This window comes from Symphodus melops (assembly GCF_947650265.1).
Source record: "Symphodus melops genome assembly, chromosome: 5".
NCBI lineage: Eukaryota > Metazoa > Chordata > Actinopteri > Labriformes > Labridae > Symphodus > Symphodus melops.
In genome coordinates, this window is record NC_136695.1 from 21813411 (window position 1) to 21832656 (window position 19246).

Here is a 19246-nt window from a genome sequence, read left to right on the forward strand (position 1 = left end):
TTGGTTTTCCCAGATCATAAAAATAAAAACTTCCAGATACCTCCTTACCTTGATCCACAATGGGATCCCCACTGACTCCTCCTGCTATTCAACCTTTCCACCTAGTTAGTCCAAACCCCCCCCCCCCCCCCCCCCAGATTTGGTGGAGCCATGGGCGTTCCCAGACCTCGAAGGCCCTGACACCTACTTCTTACTCTGATCTGGGTTTTCCCAAACTGTGTCAGTGTAGGAGCATAACTGTAATCGACCTCCTTCACCATACGTGACTGCTGGAGCCTCCGGCCAGCTGACCGACCGCAGTGTGTTGGATAATTCTCACTCATAAGCCTTTGAACTATCCGATGCTGTCATCTATCCTTGCGGAATCGGGATGTGTATTATTCCACTTTCGTCTTTTCATCTTTGCTCTGTCTGTTTAAGCTCTGGCCCAGCCTACTCAACCAGTGGCAACGCATGCAGGCATCCTGCGTTCCCATGACTCCCCTCACCCTCTCATGCACTCTGCGGTTTGGGGAATTCACCGTTCCCAGGGTAGCTGTTTTTGGATCTCATCTGTGTGTGTATGTGTGTGCTGGACATCTGTATGAGCATGTCATTAACACAGTCTATATGTTATACATCATCTGGAACAAATCTATCTAATATATCCTATGATTGTGTGCTGCCGCAAAATGTAAAATGATTTGTGTGTGTATGTGTGTGAGCATGCTCTGAGCGACCTCACATCATATTACATTACTCTGACGGTGCACAAAGCCTAATGTCTCTGCACATTTGATCTTGTGCATGTGTCTTTTCTGGACAAGAGGATGATCGAATGCCAAACTATATGTAACCACTTCCCACCCAGCTCTCTGGGTTTGACCACATTTGACCAAGGTCATCTCACAGTCACACATGAACGCTCACGTGCACTTGCACTCCTTTTTCTGCACTGACTATGGTGTATGTGTGTTGTGGAGCAGTACAGTATGGCCAGAAATGCTGGTGCATTTAACCCGTAGTCAGGGGCAGAAACCGGGTGTAGGGAATGCCAAGTCATACTTTCCGAAACCCACCCGCCCACACCCTGCACACGCGCACACACAAACACTCACACACCGCCATACCGTGCAGACACACAAGACCACAGTCACAAACAGACTTTCTTTCCAGTGTGTGAACTCACATCTGTTTCCTGACAACAATAATAGCTACAGATCAGGCGGGGAGAGGTTCAGCTAACAGGTGTCTGCTCTTTGACAGTCATGAAAAAATAACCTGATGATGACCAAGAAGTGTCTCAAGTAAAAGTACAGACTTTCACAAGGTGAAAATGAGACCGTCACATACTTAACCGTGCATGTTACAGCTTTGTTATGTTGCTGGGTGTCTCAGCTTTTTCATCATAGTTAATTAAAGGACAGTGAATTTCCACTACAGCCTGGATGATTAAGAGTTTGCAGTAAAGTGTAGGCCTTTATTTGTCTCTTACGAGCAGGTGAGATATTTTTTCCCACACACTTCAGCATTGTACAAACATCCTGTGGTGTTTGTTTGTGGCATATATACTGACACCCTCTGAGGTTAGCAGGAGGTAGATGCGCCATGTGAGCGTGAGGGCTGCTAACCGTAGTAGGGTTAGCCTCAGACTGAGTTCATTTACAACAGTCACAGTAAGCCGGCATTCACCTGCAAACCACACACCGTTCTGAATCAGAAAACCAATGCACAGAAAGAGTTGAATTTTTTTAAACAAAAACTTTTGAATTAAAGTAAACGTGTCATTGAGTTACTCTATTATCCATTCAATATGTTAGGGCTGCAAACAATTTCAATCTGCGTAAATTCATTTATTTTTCTAAATGAAGGGTTGAGTTAAGACTTCAAAGGCAATAAGTTTAGCAGAATCTGATTTCACTGACTTCAGTTGACAGTTTTCACCTTTCAGTCAACAGTTTCAGAGCTAATGTGCTTTGGAAAGCAACAACTATCATCAGTGCAATTATAAATTCAGAATTCCCATAAAATGTACAAAAACACAAACAAGCGGAAGCAGCCAAAGAAAAGTGAGGCAGCAGTGTTTCTGCACCCTCATGGACCCACATACTGTACTTGCAGGAGAATGCAACATCAGCCAAAGAGCAGAGAGATAAAAGTAAAGAAATTTTGCAGATTCACATTAACCACACGTGCTTCCTGTACAGTGACTTTACATCCTCCTACACATCTGTATGGTTTCAGAAACATGCAATCAAGCACACACGCCATATACTGTGGTTGATTAATTGAGACTAGAAGCACACAAAGACATTTGTCACACACTTTTAACGTCCATATTTTAATGAGATACAAATGAAAAGAGGACACATAGGAAGCCGTGTGGTGTCATGTTTGACATTCAAAATAAATGGGTGGCTTTGCATGATGTAAAGAAAACACATGTTCAAACAAACAGAACAGCAATCAAATGTATATAAATAATGCCATAAATAACATACAATAAATATTCAATTATTTCACACAAAATTAAAATGTTGCGGTAATGACACATTTTAAGCAGAGATTGTACTTTGTATTGTTCTTTTCTTTTAGACATCCCTCTGCATCTTTTCAGAGTCCGTTATTAACTAGTCACAGGTCTTTGTAAAACACCTTAGTGAGTGGGTGTCCCAAAAAGCCTCTTTCTGGTGTCTCCAGATTCATCTCAGTTTCTTCGTCTTCATTAGCCCCCTCCCCGAGCTGTACATAGCCTATCTTCCTGAAGAAGGCCTCCGCCACCTTCGATGGGTAGGGGACGTGTGCGTACACTCGGTGGGCGCTGTCCTCTCTCTCTCTCTGCTCCAGACTCTGGACAAGCAGCCTGCCCAGGCCCTCCCTTCGGTACCAGCAGCTTGTCACCAACCTGCAGATCCTCCTGATGTGCGCTCGATTCTCACTTTCCAGGAAGATGCAGCCAATGATCTCCCCCTCACAGTCTGCCACCCAGACCTGCCCTGCGGCCTGCTCCCTATCTGGGGTGACCCTCTCTGTTGATGTGTCTTTGTCTTTGTCCTTGATTCCGATTCTCCGCCTTGGCTGAGAAAAAGGAATAAGATTACTCAGCTGAACATTTGTTCTCTAGAATTAAGTGGAAACCACAATGAATTTGAAGCTAACCTTTTTGGTCACTGGGGCTTTTCCACTGATCCTACAATACGGATTCTGCAGCTTCTCATCCTGTGACCCTCTGTAGCTGCTACCCACATAGTCCCAATAGGGACGGCTGCTACCCAGAACCCCTGTGGACCGTGGCATTGTGAGCTTGAGATAGATAATTAGCAGGAAGACAGGAATAGCAAGTGCCAGCATAAAAGAATGGACAAGGCAGCGCAGGATCGAGGAGAAAACAGCCAGAATGAAGAGGCAGAGGGGACGGGTAAGGATGTGGAGGATGAGACGGTTTTCTGTGCCCCCGCAGCCCTCCTGGAGGAAAATCATTAAAAAAAAAAAAAAAAAAAAGGAGAAACAACATCAGCACAGTCCTTAATTGGAGTTTTTAAAACCCCATGAAAGCAAGCTGTCTTCAGCTTGACCTAATTATACATACAAACCTTGATGAGGGCTTTGACCATCTCTATGTCGTCCTCCTTCATCCTCCTCATCACCACCTGATCCAGCCCGAGCCTCACCATGTTGAGGCTCTTCTATGCTGTCATCGACAGTGAACACAGTGACCCTAAAATGTATATTTAGAGGACGTCAGGGGACGATGACATACATGACTGAAATGAAATCATACAAAAGAAAAACAGCTGAAGTTCACCATGGTTTGGGTAAATAGGTCAGTGTATTTCCAACGATCATATTATGCAATGCTGTGGACTTTTAGTAAACAGTGAGCCAGTCGTTTCAGTGCAACATTACTCCCACGCTGGCTCCAAACAACAGACAGATGGGGATTATGGAGGATTTGTAGCACGCATGTCATCATTATTCTTCACTTTGATCATGCACGTATTCATTTGCGCGTTTAATTTTGATCAAAAAACGATGCAACGAGAAGCGAAAACACATAACAATCCTTATAAGGTTGTTACGAACTATTGCGGTCTGTCCTGGCACAGCGAGACCCCTCATTTGTGCTTCATACACACACACACACACACACACACACACTTCCGCACCATTCTGCGCGAATTAACATGACAGAAATACATTTACAAAGTACATTTACCTCTAAGATTGCGGCTGATCCCATGCAGGCTCTGTACGTTTGATTGAATGGCAACAAATGTGATTCTTGCGTAGAGAAGGGATTCAGAATACTAACATGCTCTTTCTCCGTCACGTTAGACGCGCTCGACTCCCCCATCCACGCCATTTGCGTACGTGCCAAACCGCACTGCGCAAATAGTTACGTGACTGGCAGAAACAACGTAGCAGCGTAAATTGCGCTGTAAATGTGATGACTTGTGTAAATGTCATTTTTTTCAAATCGTTGTCAACAAAAAGAGAAAGCAGAAAACCAAAGAAGAAATGTAACATATTTATTAACAGTTACTATTTGCTATTATTAAAGTGGGCCATGTAGAATTTATATTCACAAAATGTATAATAAACAAACTGCCAATAACAGTATCATTCAAACTTAGTTAGGAATATTTTACAGTCCATGTACAGCCTATTTCAATGTATAACATTTCTAGCATGTGGCACCATGGGATTACGACATTTACCATTATGTTCTCCCACAGTATAAGGAAAACTCAAATTGACTAAAGTGCTACCACACTGAGCCCACAGAGTGAGAAATTCTGTCTCACACACCGTCTTCTTCCTTCGTGCACACAACAGTTTTAGCTGGAGAACTGCACCTCTTTGGACTTAGGTATAGGTCCATTTCTTCTCGTGTCTTCGGTTAAAGTCTGTACTTCTGGATTGTCTGAAGAGTTCACTGACTTTTCCTTGGCCTCTGCTGCTTCACTTTCATATTTCTCCTCGCTACTTTGTGAGATCTCTCCATCCCCTCCTCTCTCCATTCTTCCATCTCTTAAACTACTGGTGCTGACCTCAATTATGACAATTTCCTCTCCACTTTCGAGCTGAAATAAACCGTTCACGGCTCCTCCGCCCTCGGAAGCCCGACCACTGGTTGTAGTGCAACCTGCCCCTTCTTCTCCCATCATTCTTCCTTCCCCGTCTATTAGGGCTATCATCTGCATACCCTCGTCAGTGTCCTGCTCCATCTTGGTCTCACCCCCAAGTTCAAACACTACCTCCTGCCCATGTAAAGGCACCAAACTTTGGTTAGGTGTGCAGGAAAGCTGCAGGCTGGTATCCTGCCCTTGACTGAAAGTAGCACCGGACGGGCCGCTTTCCTGTGCCTCTGTGTGAAAATGAAGAACATAAGACTCACCCTGGCTGCCCTCTCCCGTCTGTGCCTCCACTTGCTTTTCTCTCCCCCATTCCTGCAGAAGAGACATCACCCCTCCCTTGTCTTCCCCCTTTCCCCCCTCATCTTGCCCATTTGAGTTGAACTGTAACACAAGTGATTTTCCCTCCCCACCCATCCCTCCATCTACTCCCGCTCGCGATGCATCTTCGTGAAACTGTAACACATATGACTTCCCACCCTCGTCCATATTTATGCCCTCCTTCGCCTGCCCCTCATTATCAAAACACAACACAAACTGTTTCCCTGTCCTTATTTTGCCCACATGGGAATGAGGTTTCCTTTCCAGAGTGTCAAGCGCAGGAGGAGAACCTGATGTTGTGGCTGCTGTTGTTGCTGCTGCTGGTGTAACCATGGTAACAGTTGATGGGGGTCCTGAAGTGTCCACTGTTGGGGCTGTAGTGGCGGACGATGGAAGAACGGGGACGGTAGTGCAAGTTGTGGACAGTGTCGAGTGGGACACTGTGGATGAAGATGATGGCGGTTGTGTATCTGTTACAGCCTGAGCAGCACTTACAGTCTGTGTGACACTCGTCACATTACAGTTTGTTCCTGACAGAGCTCCACCTGCAGCCTCACTCTGCATCGCTGATGCAGATGTGTGAAGGGCAGCTTTGGGTTTGCGTCCCCTTCTGCCCCGCGCTGTCCGGGTGCTTCTCCCTAATATGGGCTTGTTCAGTAGGGGGTTATTTAAGAGACTTGGGGTAGCAGCATGGGTGTTTGCATTATTATTGTTGGTGAAAATGATCCTGGTCTGCTGTTGCTGTGATACGGTCTGAAACTGGGGTATCTGCGTCTGTGTTTGGTTTAGGACGGGCTGGAGTGTTTGGATAGTCTGAAGCATAGGGAGGGCCTGTGACTCAGTGGCTGCTGGAGGGTTGTTCACCGTGGGGACGAGGATCAAGTTGGACTGGCCTCCGCTGTTGGAGGGGCACTGTAGAAGGAAGAAATTTTGGGACAGAGGCGGAGGAGGTGGCGGAGGGGCTGGCGGAGGGGATGACAGAGGAATTAGCTGCAGGCCACTAACTGTCTGAATCATGAAGTAGTTCTGGGAGGTGTTGGGGGGAATATTGAGAGCTGGCTGAGACACAATCAGGCTGCCATGGTTTCCTGAGGTTTCCAGGGTGATGGGGTTGAGCAGGGTTGTGGTGGTTGTTACTCCTCCGACACTGGCGTTCACAGCGACTCCTTCCTTACCTCCACCACCAGGGCAGGGCAGGGGGACACTGTTGCCATGGGTTCGGATGTGTCTCTGCAAGTAGGAGTGCATGACGAACTCTTTGGAGCAGTACGGGCATTTGAAGTCCTTGCTCGAGGAGTGTGTTCGAAGGTGAAGCTGGAGGTTGGAGGAGTGTGTAAAGCTTTTACTGCAATGGGTGCACTGAAAGGGTCTCTCGCCAGAATGGGTGCGTTCATGCTGCTCACAGAATATTAAAGGAGACAAAAACAAAACAAAAAAAACAGGGAAGAAAAAATTCAGAAAACAACCAATGAGATGAGACAGATCAACTGAATTTTAAAAAAAAGCTGAGAATCAAGAGTTGGTACATGTACCGACCTGTTTGAGGTTTGACGTCTGCGAGAACGACTTGGAGCAGATGGAGCAGATATGAGGCCGCAGTCCAGAGTGCATTTGACTGTGTCTTCGCAGGCAGCTGGTGTTTTTGAAGGACTTGCCACACTCCTTACACACATATGGCCTCTCCCCTGTGTGCTGCCGCAAGTGGTACTGGTAGTGAGAGCTCCATTTGAAAGTGAGAGGGCAGTGAGGGCACTGGAATGCACGGACGCCTGTGTGAACCTGGGTAGGGTCAGAGTGGAAAGAATTTTCATTTATATATTTTGGCATTTCTTTTCTCATGAGCTAGCACTCAACTGTATTTATAGCTCAATAGCCTACAATTATCTGCAGGGCAGTTTGTGGTTGTTATTTGATAGTAGAATTACATTTTGTAAGTGTTCATTTAAGTGAGAAAAACTTGAAGTGCAGTGAAATTCAGCCCAGCCCAAAGCCCAAGAGATGACAACCAGGAAATTGTGTAAATGATGCGTCAAAAGTAACAGCTGTTACAACTGAAGTGTTCTGTGGCAACGGCCTCTCTGTGAAAGGAGAGTTGAAACGACTACTACAAAGTGAGTAATTGAGTTGAAAAGGGTTTATTGCTTTTTGGATTCATCGGTTGTAAATTGCATTCATCTGCAGGGTGTGAACCAAACTAAACAGCTGCAGCCCCTGTGAACTGGAGAAAAATCGTAAATTCTTTGGTGACATGAATCATGAAAAACTTAGATCTCGAATGATTAAGATTTCTCATCTGGAAAAATGAAACTTGTGTTTAAAGTTCTTGCAACAGTAACGCAAGTCTTACCCTCTGATGGATTGAAAGCAGCGATGACCTCTTGAAGCTCTTTCCACACTCAGTGCAGCGGTAGGGCCTTTCCCCAGTGTGATCCCTCATGTGGTACTTCAGCCCTGATGAACCTTTGAAGGCTTTTCCGCATTCTGAACAGCGGTATGGCCGCTCTGTATTTAAAGATTTGAAGAAACATAATACAGTATAAAGGTCATCTTACAAGCGATGTAATAATTTACTGTTGAGCTGTTGCATATTCAAATCTCCAGTGTCCCCCTGTAAAAGGGTAATGTTGTTTCTGTTCTGCTGAGAGAGAAAAAATGTCTACCTCCAGCAGCAACATTCTTGCCGGTTCCTGTCTTTTTGGGAGCTTTAGTTGGTTTTGCAGGTTGTTCCTCCTGCTCCTCGCCCACGGCGATGATGTCGACGTGGATTTCCCTCTGGCCTTCCTGCTGCTTGTCCGCCTGGCTCGGAGAGGAGGGGAGGGGGAGAGAAAGAGATAGGGAAGGGGGGCACACGATCTCGGCCTCGGCCTCAGCCAGGAGTCTTTGCTCGGGGGTGTGCGAGTGTTGGTGGGTGAGGAGGGACGAGAGCAGGGGGAAGGAGCGGTCGCAAGCAGAGCAGCTGAACTGGGAGCGGGACTGTGATGAGAGCGAGTGCATCTGCACACGAAGAAAGGGAAACACAGGAGGGAGGATTATCTCAACACAAAGTAGATCCCCCAATATTTGTGCGTGTTTAACATAGATGTGAAAAGTCTTTCTCACCAGTGAAACATGTCTATTGAGGCCTCCACTGGTCTTGAAGGTCTTGTTGCAGTATCCACAGGACAGCCCTGCCCATGTAGTTCTGGCCTCTGGCTGAACGGTTTCTGAGCTCTGAGTCACTTCAGTGAAGCTCTGCAGTAGGTCAAACTGGGCCTGGGCGGTTCCTACATTCTGAGGAAATACAGGAGGACGTCATGCGTATCAAAACAAAACATCTTCTCGGATAAAACTGAAGCACTTTGAAGGGTAGGCAGGTCTTTTTTAGATCAAGTGAAATTATATTTATTGGACGGGTTCTGTCGTGACCTTGAGGAATACTGACATTCCAGCCCATACCAACCGAACAATATTTTTACTTTACTAAGAAGTCAGACAACAGTCAATTTAGCAGAACCAATCACCTTTTTTTTTCACTTAGTAAACTTTGCCTTATGTTGTACTTGCTTACTGATGTTGTCTTAGTTCCTTGTGTGTTTTTCCACGATCTTCTCTTTCAGTTAACACAGAAGCTTCACTTCATCACATAGATTGATATTATGTTCAGTGTTATGGGAAAGTTTACTGTCATCTATTATGTGTAGATTTATTTAATGTCGCTATTAGAATTGCTTATGCCACCTACTAACTGCTGATTGGTCAATTGTTAACTTCGTGAGTAATGGTGGCAGTCATCAGTCAGGACAGCAACAGGTTCAAACTGAACACTTACTGCATTGCTTCCATCTGTCCCTTCTGTCAGCCCAAGGAGCACCTCCGTCGTGTGTCCATTTTCCGCCACCGTCGTCGTCTCCACCACCTCCTCAAAATCAGCCAGCAGGTGTCCAGCTCCCACCAGCCCATCCCCGACCTCCATCCCCGCCCCGTGCCCCGCCTCTGCACTGCTCCTGTGTTCCCCTGGAGCCATGTGGATGGCCTGGTGCTCCTCCAGTTCTGTCCGTGAGCCAAAGGTGTGGCTGCAGCTCCCACAGCTGTACAGCAGCACACTGGCCCCAGTATCAGTGCTCAGGTGGACCTCTGTCCCGATGGCCCTGGATGCACACGCGTTCCCCCCCGAGGTGAGGGCGAGCTGGGGCAGAAGGCTGGTATTTTGATTGGATGAGGAGGTTGACAAGAACACTTCTTCCATCCCCACCCCGACTCCATCGGCTCCCTCCTGACTCACAAATCCCACCATGTCCGTCAACATGGATGACGTCACTTCCTCTGTCCCAACCACCACTTCCACTATCTCATTTCCCTTCACTGCGTCCTGCCCCCTCTTCCCCTCCTTCCCTCCTGCGTTGAGGTGAGAGTTCTTGTGCAGCGCCAGGTTGGATGAATGCGTGAAGCTGCGTCCACACTCGCTGCAGATGTAGGGCCTCTCTCCTGTGTGTATCCTCATGTGCTGCCTCAGGTTGGTGGACTGAGTGAAAGATTTGTTGCACACTGAGCAGGTGTAGGGCTTGAGACCGAGGTGGACATTTTTGTGTCGCCGCAGACTGCTTGAGTTCTTAAAGGCCTTGGGGCAGGTGTCACAGGGGTACGGACACTCTCCAGTGTGCTGGCGCAGGTGATACTGGTAATGAGAGCTCCATTTAAAGGTCAGGGGGCAATAGGGGCATAAGAAGGTACGCAGTCCTGTGTGGACACTCTGATGGACCTTGAGGTAAACAGAGAAAGAATTGTGAAATATGTTTACGATTTGTATAATTCCTTTTTCTTCCAGACACAATGCTTGGTTGTATTTAGTTTGATGCCTCACCTGAAGCAGAGAGGAGCGTTTGAAGGCTTTGCCACAGTCCTGACACTTGTAAGGCTTATCCCCTGTGTGAGACCTGCAAAACAAAAGTCAAATTAATGACAAATGTACATGTGATAATAGATACTAGTCCTGAAATAACTGCAATCCTTTTTCATTTAACTCTTTTTACTGAAGAAATGAAAGTGGAGCCACTATGGTATGTAGTTGATATTGCTATTACCATAATCTTTTTTATTATTTTTTATTTGAGTTATTTTACAGTTTGTTATTTGTTGAAGAATATCAAAAATGTGGGTGCCATTTTTTTCCATGAAAGAGTTGGTGGTGGGTCCTGAAGATGGACCAGTTGAGGAACCACTGTTCTAGTCTAGACAACCTCATTATTGCATAAGAGATTTTCTGTTTATCACAAAAACACATATGTGAGGGTCAAACACATCAGTAATAAACCCACAATGCATCATGAAATAGTCTCAATTATATCGGCGGACCAATTTATAGGTCAATTTGAAGTTACAATTAAAAGGATGGTAATAATGCTTTTTCATGTGTACCGTAGGTGATAGAGCAGAGCAGAGGAGCCTTTGAAGGCCTTGGGACAGAGGTTGCAGCGGTAAGGTCTCTCATTGTTGTGGCTCCGTTGGTGATGGGTCAGCCTGGAAGACCACCTGAAGCTCTTCCCACAGTCTGCGCACTGAAAGGGAAGATCCATCTGCTCCACCTGCTGGGTTTGCCCTGACACTGATGACGTGACCATGTCTAGGACCACCTCTTCGCCACCCTCTACAACGCCCTTGTCCCCCTCTGAGAGCTCCCCTCTTTCTCCATCGTCCTCAGCATCCTCTCCCGGTCCAAGGAGGGACGGGAAAGGAGAGAGGGGGGTGGTTGACTGAGACGGTAAGAGTTCTGCCTGAACCACTAAGGCCACCGAGTTAGCCATGACCAGAGCACACAGATGAGAGTGGTTCTTAGAAGGACGTGTGGATCAGTTCTGGTGCAGTATCAGATTCTTTCACTTTTGCGTTGTTCATTATTTCACAAATTCCTTCCATGTAAGCCAAGGTAAAAGGCCCGCTTTCCTCCCAGGATGTGTCTGTCAAAAAAGTGAAATGGAAACAAATTAAAGTGTTATAACATGGTAACTCCGCGTGAGAAGAGACCCTTTTAATGTCATCCCTCCCTCCCGTGTATGGATCTGCCCCCTCCTCCTTCCTCCTTCCTGCTGTCTTTCCCCTGGCCGTCAGTCCGCTTCTGTCCGTCCCCGCAGTGCGGAGCTTGTTAGTAACACACACGCACGCGCACGCACGCACGCACACAAACACACACTTTATGAGTGCGTAACATAACCGGTCAGCTGTACCAACCCTCACTATATCAGTCTTTTACAGTATCAACAGAGCAGCTGATGTCTTCATTTCCAGCTAATCTGTCTTGGCTGAAGCTAAACATCGTCCTTAAACTGCAGGAGAAGGATGCACGTGAATCAGAAGGACGCGCTACTCACCGCGTGTCTTTAACTCATCTTAGAGCTTTAATGTTGATATTATGGAAAGGAGCTGGGTACCGCAGTGCTAATCCACACAACCTTAACAATAAACACAGCGCAAACTAACAGCAGTTCTCCACCCGATGCCGCCTTCTAAGAACAGCGACGGTGATTGGCCGGTGACTACAATAGATGAGCTACTACCATTGGCCAGGAGCTTCTACAGACAGCTCGATGATTTCTCGTCGCTGATTGCAACCGGAATAAGCTGTCAGATTTGCACCTGAACACAAAGATATAAAAAAACAAAAACAAAAAAAAAACACATTATTAACGCTTTTTTTTTTTAACTAAGGATTTTTATCGCTTCTGGGCTGACTTTAACGCACAGGCTTCTGGGTAACGTAGTGCATATTTGTCAGTGTCTGTTGACATTCCTCGCTAAATGGATTATTATAAATGTATCAAAGATATACTCAAATCCATTGTGCACATTCTTTAATATTTATTTCACCAAGGCACATATTTCACATTGAGGCCAATCAGTGTGTGGAAAAGGCATCTTGATGTAACAAAAATAATTTAAACATGATGGTATAATAAGTAAATAAGAATAAAAACTGTATAAAAGTACAAAAAGATAGGAGGCTTGCTCCACCAACACAAAATAAATAGTTCCACCAAGTCACTGAAATAAATAGTCAATACTGTAACAAATACTAGAATAAGAATAAACAAAAATGTATAGTGATAAAATTGGTAAAGTAATCTATATCATATTGTAGAAAACAGCACAATACACATAAGTACTGTATACAACAATTTACATTCTTGTACACTTATGTACACCTGTACAGAACAGTGTCACAATACATAGTATTTTAAGGCTTTGGGTGTTCAACTACAAAAAAATTAATAATAATAACCTTTTTTTCTACCCGAAAGCACAGGTTTAAAATCAGCCACCTCACTCATTTAAGAGGCTAATCCCAACAAGATTGTGCAAAGAATCTAATTAGGTTCATCAGTGCTCAGCAATGGGGCACATTCATTCAACTTTACCACAACATTAAACATGCCTCCTTTTTTAAAATGTTAAAAAAATAAAATAAAATAACAGGCAACAAAACAAACTATGCCTGTGGTAAAAAAAAAGAAAAGAAAAAGTAATCACTTCTCTTTGGCTACTGTTTTAACATTTTCTTATAAATGCAATTGCAAATTAACATCATGAATCATTGATTGATACATTAAGACGAGACAAGTAGAAAATAACATAGACATCTTTAAAATGCTTATTTTAAGGACACTGTGAGAGAGAGTGAAAACCTTGGCAGTCTCAAATGTATGCTACATCTACTGGAAGAATGTTTGGCGAGAGGAATACACAAATAGAAAGTAGAGAGTCAGTTTACACAGAGGAATTATCAGAGCTATAGGTTCAGCAAGTGCTACTGAGTTTTTTTTTCATGAGGGTCAGTGATACACAAGACATCATCAAAGGTCAGAGTGAAACAATTACAACTTCAAATAAATACGATTCAATAAATTATTAAAATCAATAAATAAATAAATACATAAATAACATAGTCATGAACAAAGCCCTCGGAGGAGTTTCGGGAATCATGGCGTGATCACTGTGTTAAACTGCCAGTTTGTTTTAATGCAAATCTTGATGGTTTTAACTGGCTGCAGTGCATCCTTATTATCTCTGATGGACAGACACATTCTTCAACACACATCATTGGTTTGACGTTTGGGCTGATCAAGACAGGCTGTTGACTACAGTGCACATTGACATGGTCCTGATTCCCCTTTGGCTGAGGCAGGACTCTGTGTATCCTCACTGGCTCTGCTGCCAAGCAGTTGTAAGGGAAAGAATAAATGAGCTGGGATGATCACTGTACTGTAGATACTTTGGGTTTGAGGGTGATAAATGCTCTGTATGCCCAGTCACAGAAAAGTTTGAAGTGTTGAAGAAGCTCATGGCTGGACTGCAGGACATCAAACTGATAGGGAAGGTGAGTAGGGAGGGAGGGAGTCGCCGGGGTCAACCTGGGTGCTTCAACTCTTAACATCTGTGGGTGCAAACACAGACATATTAGAACATAACTCAACAGACAATTACATATATCAATGAAATTCAACAACAACCAAAAATCAAAAATAGAGATTAAGCTCTTTACCTGACGATGCAGCATGGTGATGAGAGATTTCATTTCTTTGATCATCTCCACCAGCTTAGGCACAGCAGGGTGGTGGTGTCTCTTCGAAACCCTGTTGAGCCACTCAAAGTGGTGCTCATACAGCTTCAGGTCGGCATGCAGCTGAGAGAGTGTGGGCTTCAGCTGGAAAAACACACAGACATACTTTAGAGACTTAGCATGGGTGTGGCAAGATGTAACTGTGCGAATAGGGACAGACCAGACAGACAGCACGCACACACATTTACACACAGTTACATTATCAGAGCATTACCTCAAGATTGTTGAGGTCATTGGCTGATCTGTTGCTCATTTCTGGCAGAGACCCGAACCTGTGTGGCTCCACGTCTGAGTCAAAAGCATGCTCCCTCTGAAAGAGAAAGCAAGACGTGTCAGTAATTTGCATCAGCGCAATTTTACTCATCCTGAGACAAGTCACGGCAACATGAGGAAAGTATTAGTCTAGCACCTTTGATTGGGTGACTGTTTTCTGTGCTTAGAGACGGTAGCTCTCAGTGACGGGAGTGTGGTTGATCAGGTCAGTGTGAGTTCACCCATATTCAGCCACCTCAAATGTCAACAATGAGAGCAAATGACCTGAACCCACAGGATGTTTTCTACAGGGAGCGAGGATAACAACATATGCAGTGACTAAGAAAGCTCGGAGTGCTACAGACAACACAAAGCTGAAGGGAAACTCCAGGGTCACAGCTATAAAAAGACGAAATGACGCAGGGCTGCTGCCCAGCTTGAGTTGTGTCTTGTAAACCATGTCCAGACACCAGATGTAGTGTTCATTAAAGCCACTAGAGGGAGACAACAACCTGACTGCAGGTCTGTGGACTTCAACATAACGATTGCAGTTGTGTTCATCAGTAGTGCAGTTTTGCATCGAAGAGGTATGCCTGATCCAGTAATGGATGGGGATAAATGAAGATGACTGATGCGTCATTTCCAATCAGTAGAGGAACATAACAGCATTAGAACAATAAGTGCTGACAAATGTTTTGTGTAAACATGTTGTGTGTGCTTAATGCTTCCATAACCTGTTTTTCAGTGTGTTCCCTTGCACAACTTTATTTTTTATTTTTTTTTATCTTCAGTTGTTTATGTTGTTGTTTTCAGTGATGAATGAACCACTTTGTCTCACTGTGTCCCTGCATCAGCCTTCATAAGAGCTACCTTAGGCTTGCGGTCTAATGTTTTGTCTCTGTTGCTTTTGTCCCCTTCCGTCCCGTTCCTCCTCTACCCTCGTCTCTCTCCCCCTCTCCTCTCCCTCTCAAACCAGGTGCACAAGCGCATACAACACCACGTGCACATGTGCATGCATGCTCACACATACACAGCTGGCTTGTCATCTAGTTTGCTCTCTGATCTCTTCATCTCTTGTGGTTTTTCACTCCATCTTCCTCAGCCTTTAATTCAGCCTCTTATCCTTTCTTTTCTTGCTCTCTCCATCATAGATCATGACCTCACCCCACAGTACTCAGCATCCAGCCTTTTTTCTTCCTGAATGCAAATACTGGAATGTGATAAATCTTTTTGATTTTTATCAAGTCACTTTGCTGTGGCGACCAAAGGTAAAACACTAAACACCACACCTACATAACCATGACTATTTACAGAACCCTCAATGCACACAGACATGGCCACAAAAATGCACACACAGAAAATGCATGCACGCATATATACATTTAAACAAATACTGTACGCACATTGACACACACACATACTTACTCACACACATACAAAGTGGCTTTGGAAAACTTATATAGACCTATGTGTGTGAACACACACATTTCTCTCTCTCTCTCTCTCTCTGTAAAGCACACGTTCCATTGCTTTTTGCAGGGACTTTCCATGGATTCACATTCTATTTATCTTTCCTAACCTTGACCTCTCTTTAGTGGAATTCAACACAATATGGAAAAAAAAATTAAAAAATGTATTTTTTCCATTTTATTAAACACTGTTGAATATTGTCTCCAATACTCTTTGATATTACAGTTTTTCACGTTGGTTCCGAGGTTAGACTACTGCAACCCAAATGCATACAGTATTGTTTAAAAAGAAAACAAACAAAAAAAACAGAGTCTCACACACACATTTTGAATACTATCTGCTGGCTAAGACTAGAGAGAGTATGTGGCTATTTTTGATTTTATCGCTTGAACAAAAGAGTTCTGAGATTTGCATAATGCAAAAATAGAATTTGTACCAGTCATGTGAAGTGAAAGATGTAATGATAAGATCCTGCTTTCTTTTTACCTCTTACAATACAGTACTGATACACAGTCACCACCTGGAGACAACTCTGGCAATTTTTCTTATATAGGAATTTAACAAGAAAAGCATTATGGGTCAGAGGTTTCAGTTTTGGAAAATATGAATATAAATAGATTTACAGTTTGCTGTTTATACCTCCTAAGGTGTCCTTGTTGGGCTAATGATTATTTGTACTTCAATTCATCTTTGCAGGCTCGATATGTGTCTAACCTGCATAGTTTCATTAAAGTTGATACTTGATCTCCACTTTAAAGGATTAAAGGACTGTCACTGTCACCAACCTCCCTGCTACCTCCGCCACCAGAAGTCAGGTGACCTAACAAACCAGGAGTTTGCTGAGTCAGCCACCCCCTCCACTCCGAGTCTAGTTTGGATTAACAGTGAGCTCACTTGGTCCCCTGAACTAAGCATACAGATGGACTCCAGCCATTCTGTCATCAATGAAAGCAGCTTATGTCAAACTGAATCCAGAGCAAAAACAGTCAGGCAAGCCAAGAACAGTTTCCACAACAGTGATTCGAGAAAGTCAGTCTGATGTTACCCAAAAGGAGGTGGCATGAAAGGTAGCATTAACATCCAATTTAGGAAAGGTCAATCAATGACTTACATCCTCTCTCTCCCTCACAGTACAATTCAATTAGCAAATGCCTCATCTGCATCTCTTCCAATCAATAGCTGTGATTGCGAATCAGCGTGACGACATCTTCACTTACCAGCAGTTCTTGGGTGATCTTCATTAGATTTTTGGTTTGATTGGACAGTTTATCCATGTCAGTGGGCCGCCGCTGAGGCACAGGAGAGGCCGACGTGAATACGGGCAGCTGGGCCAATAGTAGCGAGATGAGGAGCGAGGAGGAGGAGTCGAGCAGCACTGCAGGGGAAGAACAAAACGGAAGCAATTAGTGGAAAACGTCGCTGTCATCTGTCATAATGAGAATGACCTCAGGCCACTGCTGTCAGCTCGAGGCGAAAATATTGCACCATAACATAAACAATAGCTCCAGACTCCAGTGTCAGAGTCATGTTTTCACAGGATGAATGTAAATAATTAAATAATTAAAAAAGCCGGGCTTTGACACTGAATATCAGCATCACTCCTTCGCCATAAGCAACGCAATGAATGCTGCTGATTGTCACACCTGCAACTGGATAGGTAGGTGAGCTGGTGGTATAAATTATATAGAGGCAGCCAAGTCAACTCTCTAACAGTAAGCTCATTCATTCTTCTCCTTTCAAGTTCAAGTACAAGGTAGACTAAGTATTAAAAGGGAACCACAGCGCTGTTGAAATGATGAATGCTTGATAATTACAGGTGAACCACAAGAATCGCAGCCAAAATAACACTGCAGGAGCATCTGAGCTCTGTCCTTGTGTTAACTTTTACAGTTGCAGAAGAACAGCGCCATGAGTAAAGGTAAGTTAGAAAGCAAATGTGTTAAGTGCTTAAATAAATAGCCTAAAAGGAATTCAGTCACACACATGTTGCGTCAAAATAAGAAAAGTTGTTAAGCAAAGTCGTCATTATTTATCAATGCAATAATATATCAACAAATTTCAAATACTTACATTTCATATTGTATCGGTCCCAGAGAAACAAACGGAGATAAATAAATAAATAGAAAATTAATAAATAAATGGAACTCCGGATATTGTCACGTGCTCCGGTTTCTTCTTCGCACTCGTCAGTCAGAGTGAGGAGGAAAGTTGTCAGGAGAGGATGAATGAGACAGGAGACAGTGATGCCTGAACCACTCACTCACAGACAGGGAGAGGAAGAAAGAGAAGTCAAGATCGTCAAACTTTCTCTGAAGTAAAGTTTGAGATGAGCCTTTGGAGTCTTTATGGAGTGCTAAAGGCAAAGAAACACTTAAGACAGTTTGGAGAGAGAGAGAGAGAGGCAACAGACATGCAGAGAGAGGGATGCGAGTGTGGTAAGTCCAATTTTTTGCGCGCAGTGAAGTGTTTAGGCTTGTTTAAAACTTCCTTTATAAAGACGTCGGGCCTATGACACATCGGCAGTGACTCACTTCATTCATAAAAACACACACACACACAGACACATGCTCCCTCTCTCTCTCTCTCTCTCCCCTCTCTCTCTCTCCCTCTTTCCTCCTCCCCTCCCTGCTGCCTGTCTCCCTTTGCGAAACTTAAAAAAAAAATGTTCCGTTGTTTTTTTTTTCTTTCCTCTATCACTTTCTCCCGTCCTGTCTGATATCTCCAGCACTTCCTCCGTTGCATCCCAACTGTACCTGCGCCAATCAGTCCCATCTACCTCTTTTTTTATCTTCCATCTCAAAATCTCTTCCCCCCTCTCCCTCTTTCGGTCTCTATCACTGTAGATGTTTTAAAAAGCCCATTGTTTTCACGTGTATCAGCATATCTCATGTAACCTTGTGTCATTTTAGAGCCTTTGGTTTGACCTGCCCTGGCTGGTGTTCAGTGTCACAGAAAATGTGTTCTCGTTATTGTTTTTAATTTATGGTCGGGTTATTTGAGACTACACATGCCACATTCCCTGTATTATAGTTAATAAGCAAAGCAAACACCTTTTCTCTCCCATATTTCTCTCCCTCCCTTTTCTCACCCTTTGCTCTTTTTTTCAGAGCCCCACCTGAGACAGCAGCCTGTTATTTCCACTGCACCCCCCCACCCTTCTTTTTTTCACTCCTTCTCTCCCTCTCCAGGGTGAAGGAAAGAGTGAGGAGTGAGGGACGGATAGGAGCAGGAGAGAGGTGTTGTCCAGACCAGAAGGGGCCTCTGAAAGTGTTGCATAGAAACAGTGAGTTGAGACACACACATACAGTACACAACAGGACATTAACACGGACACAGGTTGTAGGTGTAGGGGGTGATTGAAGGGGTCAACCCTGCAGACACACATGCACAACATGCATGTGGATGCACAAACACCACAGACACAAACATACTGCTTTAATAAACCACCAAAAAGTCACTCACTAGCTCTGACACACACTCAGACACATGCAGTAACATA

General features: G+C 44.3%; 3 protein-coding genes across 4 annotated transcripts; all 3 read right to left on the minus strand.

The window, feature by feature from the left end:
- Positions 1 to 2301: 2301 nt before the first annotated feature.
- Positions 2302 to 4348, minus strand: nat14 (N-acetyltransferase 14 (GCN5-related, putative)). Its single transcript, XM_079344194.1, has 4 exons — positions 4196 to 4348; positions 3573 to 3697; positions 3139 to 3444; positions 2302 to 3057 (listed from the first exon to the last, which is right to left on the minus strand). Exons 2-4 carry the CDS (start codon positions 3651 to 3653, stop codon positions 2614 to 2616), a joined length of 831 nt encoding a protein of 276 aa, XP_079200320.1. The 5' UTR covers positions 3654 to 3697; positions 4196 to 4348; the 3' UTR covers positions 2302 to 2613.
- Positions 4349 to 4494: 146 nt separating this feature from the next.
- znf628 (zinc finger protein 628) lies at positions 4495 to 12073 on the minus strand. Its single transcript, XM_079344193.1, has 9 exons — positions 11780 to 12073; positions 10830 to 11368; positions 10276 to 10348; positions 9244 to 10173; positions 8535 to 8705; positions 8096 to 8429; positions 7783 to 7937; positions 6972 to 7214; positions 4495 to 6830 (listed from the first exon to the last, which is right to left on the minus strand). Exons 2-9 carry the CDS (start codon positions 11213 to 11215, stop codon positions 4818 to 4820), a joined length of 4305 nt encoding a protein of 1434 aa, XP_079200319.1. The 5' UTR covers positions 11216 to 11368; positions 11780 to 12073; the 3' UTR covers positions 4495 to 4817.
- A 169-nt stretch (positions 12074 to 12242) lies between these two features.
- il11a (interleukin 11a) lies at positions 12243 to 18940 on the minus strand. 2 transcript variants are annotated; one of them, XM_079343914.1, is made up of 5 exons: positions 17818 to 18940; positions 16965 to 17122; positions 14240 to 14335; positions 13948 to 14109; positions 12243 to 13839 (listed from the first exon to the last, which is right to left on the minus strand). In XM_079343914.1, the coding sequence occupies exons 1-5, from the start codon at positions 17822 to 17824 to the stop codon at positions 13660 to 13662; spliced, it is 603 nt and encodes a 200-aa protein (XP_079200040.1). In that variant the 5' UTR covers positions 17825 to 18940; the 3' UTR covers positions 12243 to 13659. The 2 variants fall into 2 exon arrangements, with proteins under 2 accessions (XP_079200040.1, XP_079200039.1); XM_079343913.1 differs by having other exon boundaries at positions 12243 to 14109.
- Positions 18941 to 19246: the final 306 nt, after the last annotated feature.

Coding starts and splice junctions, on each gene's coding strand:
- il11a (XM_079343913.1), bottom strand. Junction 14,336..16,964: donor AGATCACCCAAGAACTGCTG/GTAAGTGAAGAT, acceptor TTTCTCTTTCAG/AGGGAGCATGCTTTTGACTC. Junction 14,110..14,239: donor ATGACCTCAACAATCTTGAG/GTAATGCTCTGA, acceptor GTGTTTTTCCAG/CTGAAGCCCACACTCTCTCA.
- nat14 (XM_079344194.1), bottom strand. CDS start 3,653: ATGGTGAGGCTCGGGCTGGATCAGGTGGTGATGAGGAGGATGAAGGAG. Junction 3,445..3,572: donor TGGTCAAAGCCCTCATCAAG/GTTTGTATGTAT, acceptor ATTTTCCTCCAG/GAGGGCTGCGGGGGCACAGA. Junction 3,058..3,138: donor AAGCCCCAGTGACCAAAAAG/GTTAGCTTCAAA, acceptor CCTTTTTCTCAG/CCAAGGCGGAGAATCGGAAT.
- znf628 (XM_079344193.1), bottom strand. CDS start 11,215: ATGGCTAACTCGGTGGCCTTAGTGGTTCAGGCAGAACTCTTACCGTCT. Junction 8,706..9,243: donor GGACAGATGGAAGCAATGCA/GTAAGTGTTCAG, acceptor GTATTTCCTCAG/AATGTAGGAACCGCCCAGGC. Junction 8,430..8,534: donor TCAATAGACATGTTTCACTG/GTGAGAAAGACT, acceptor CTTCGTGTGCAG/ATGCACTCGCTCTCATCACA.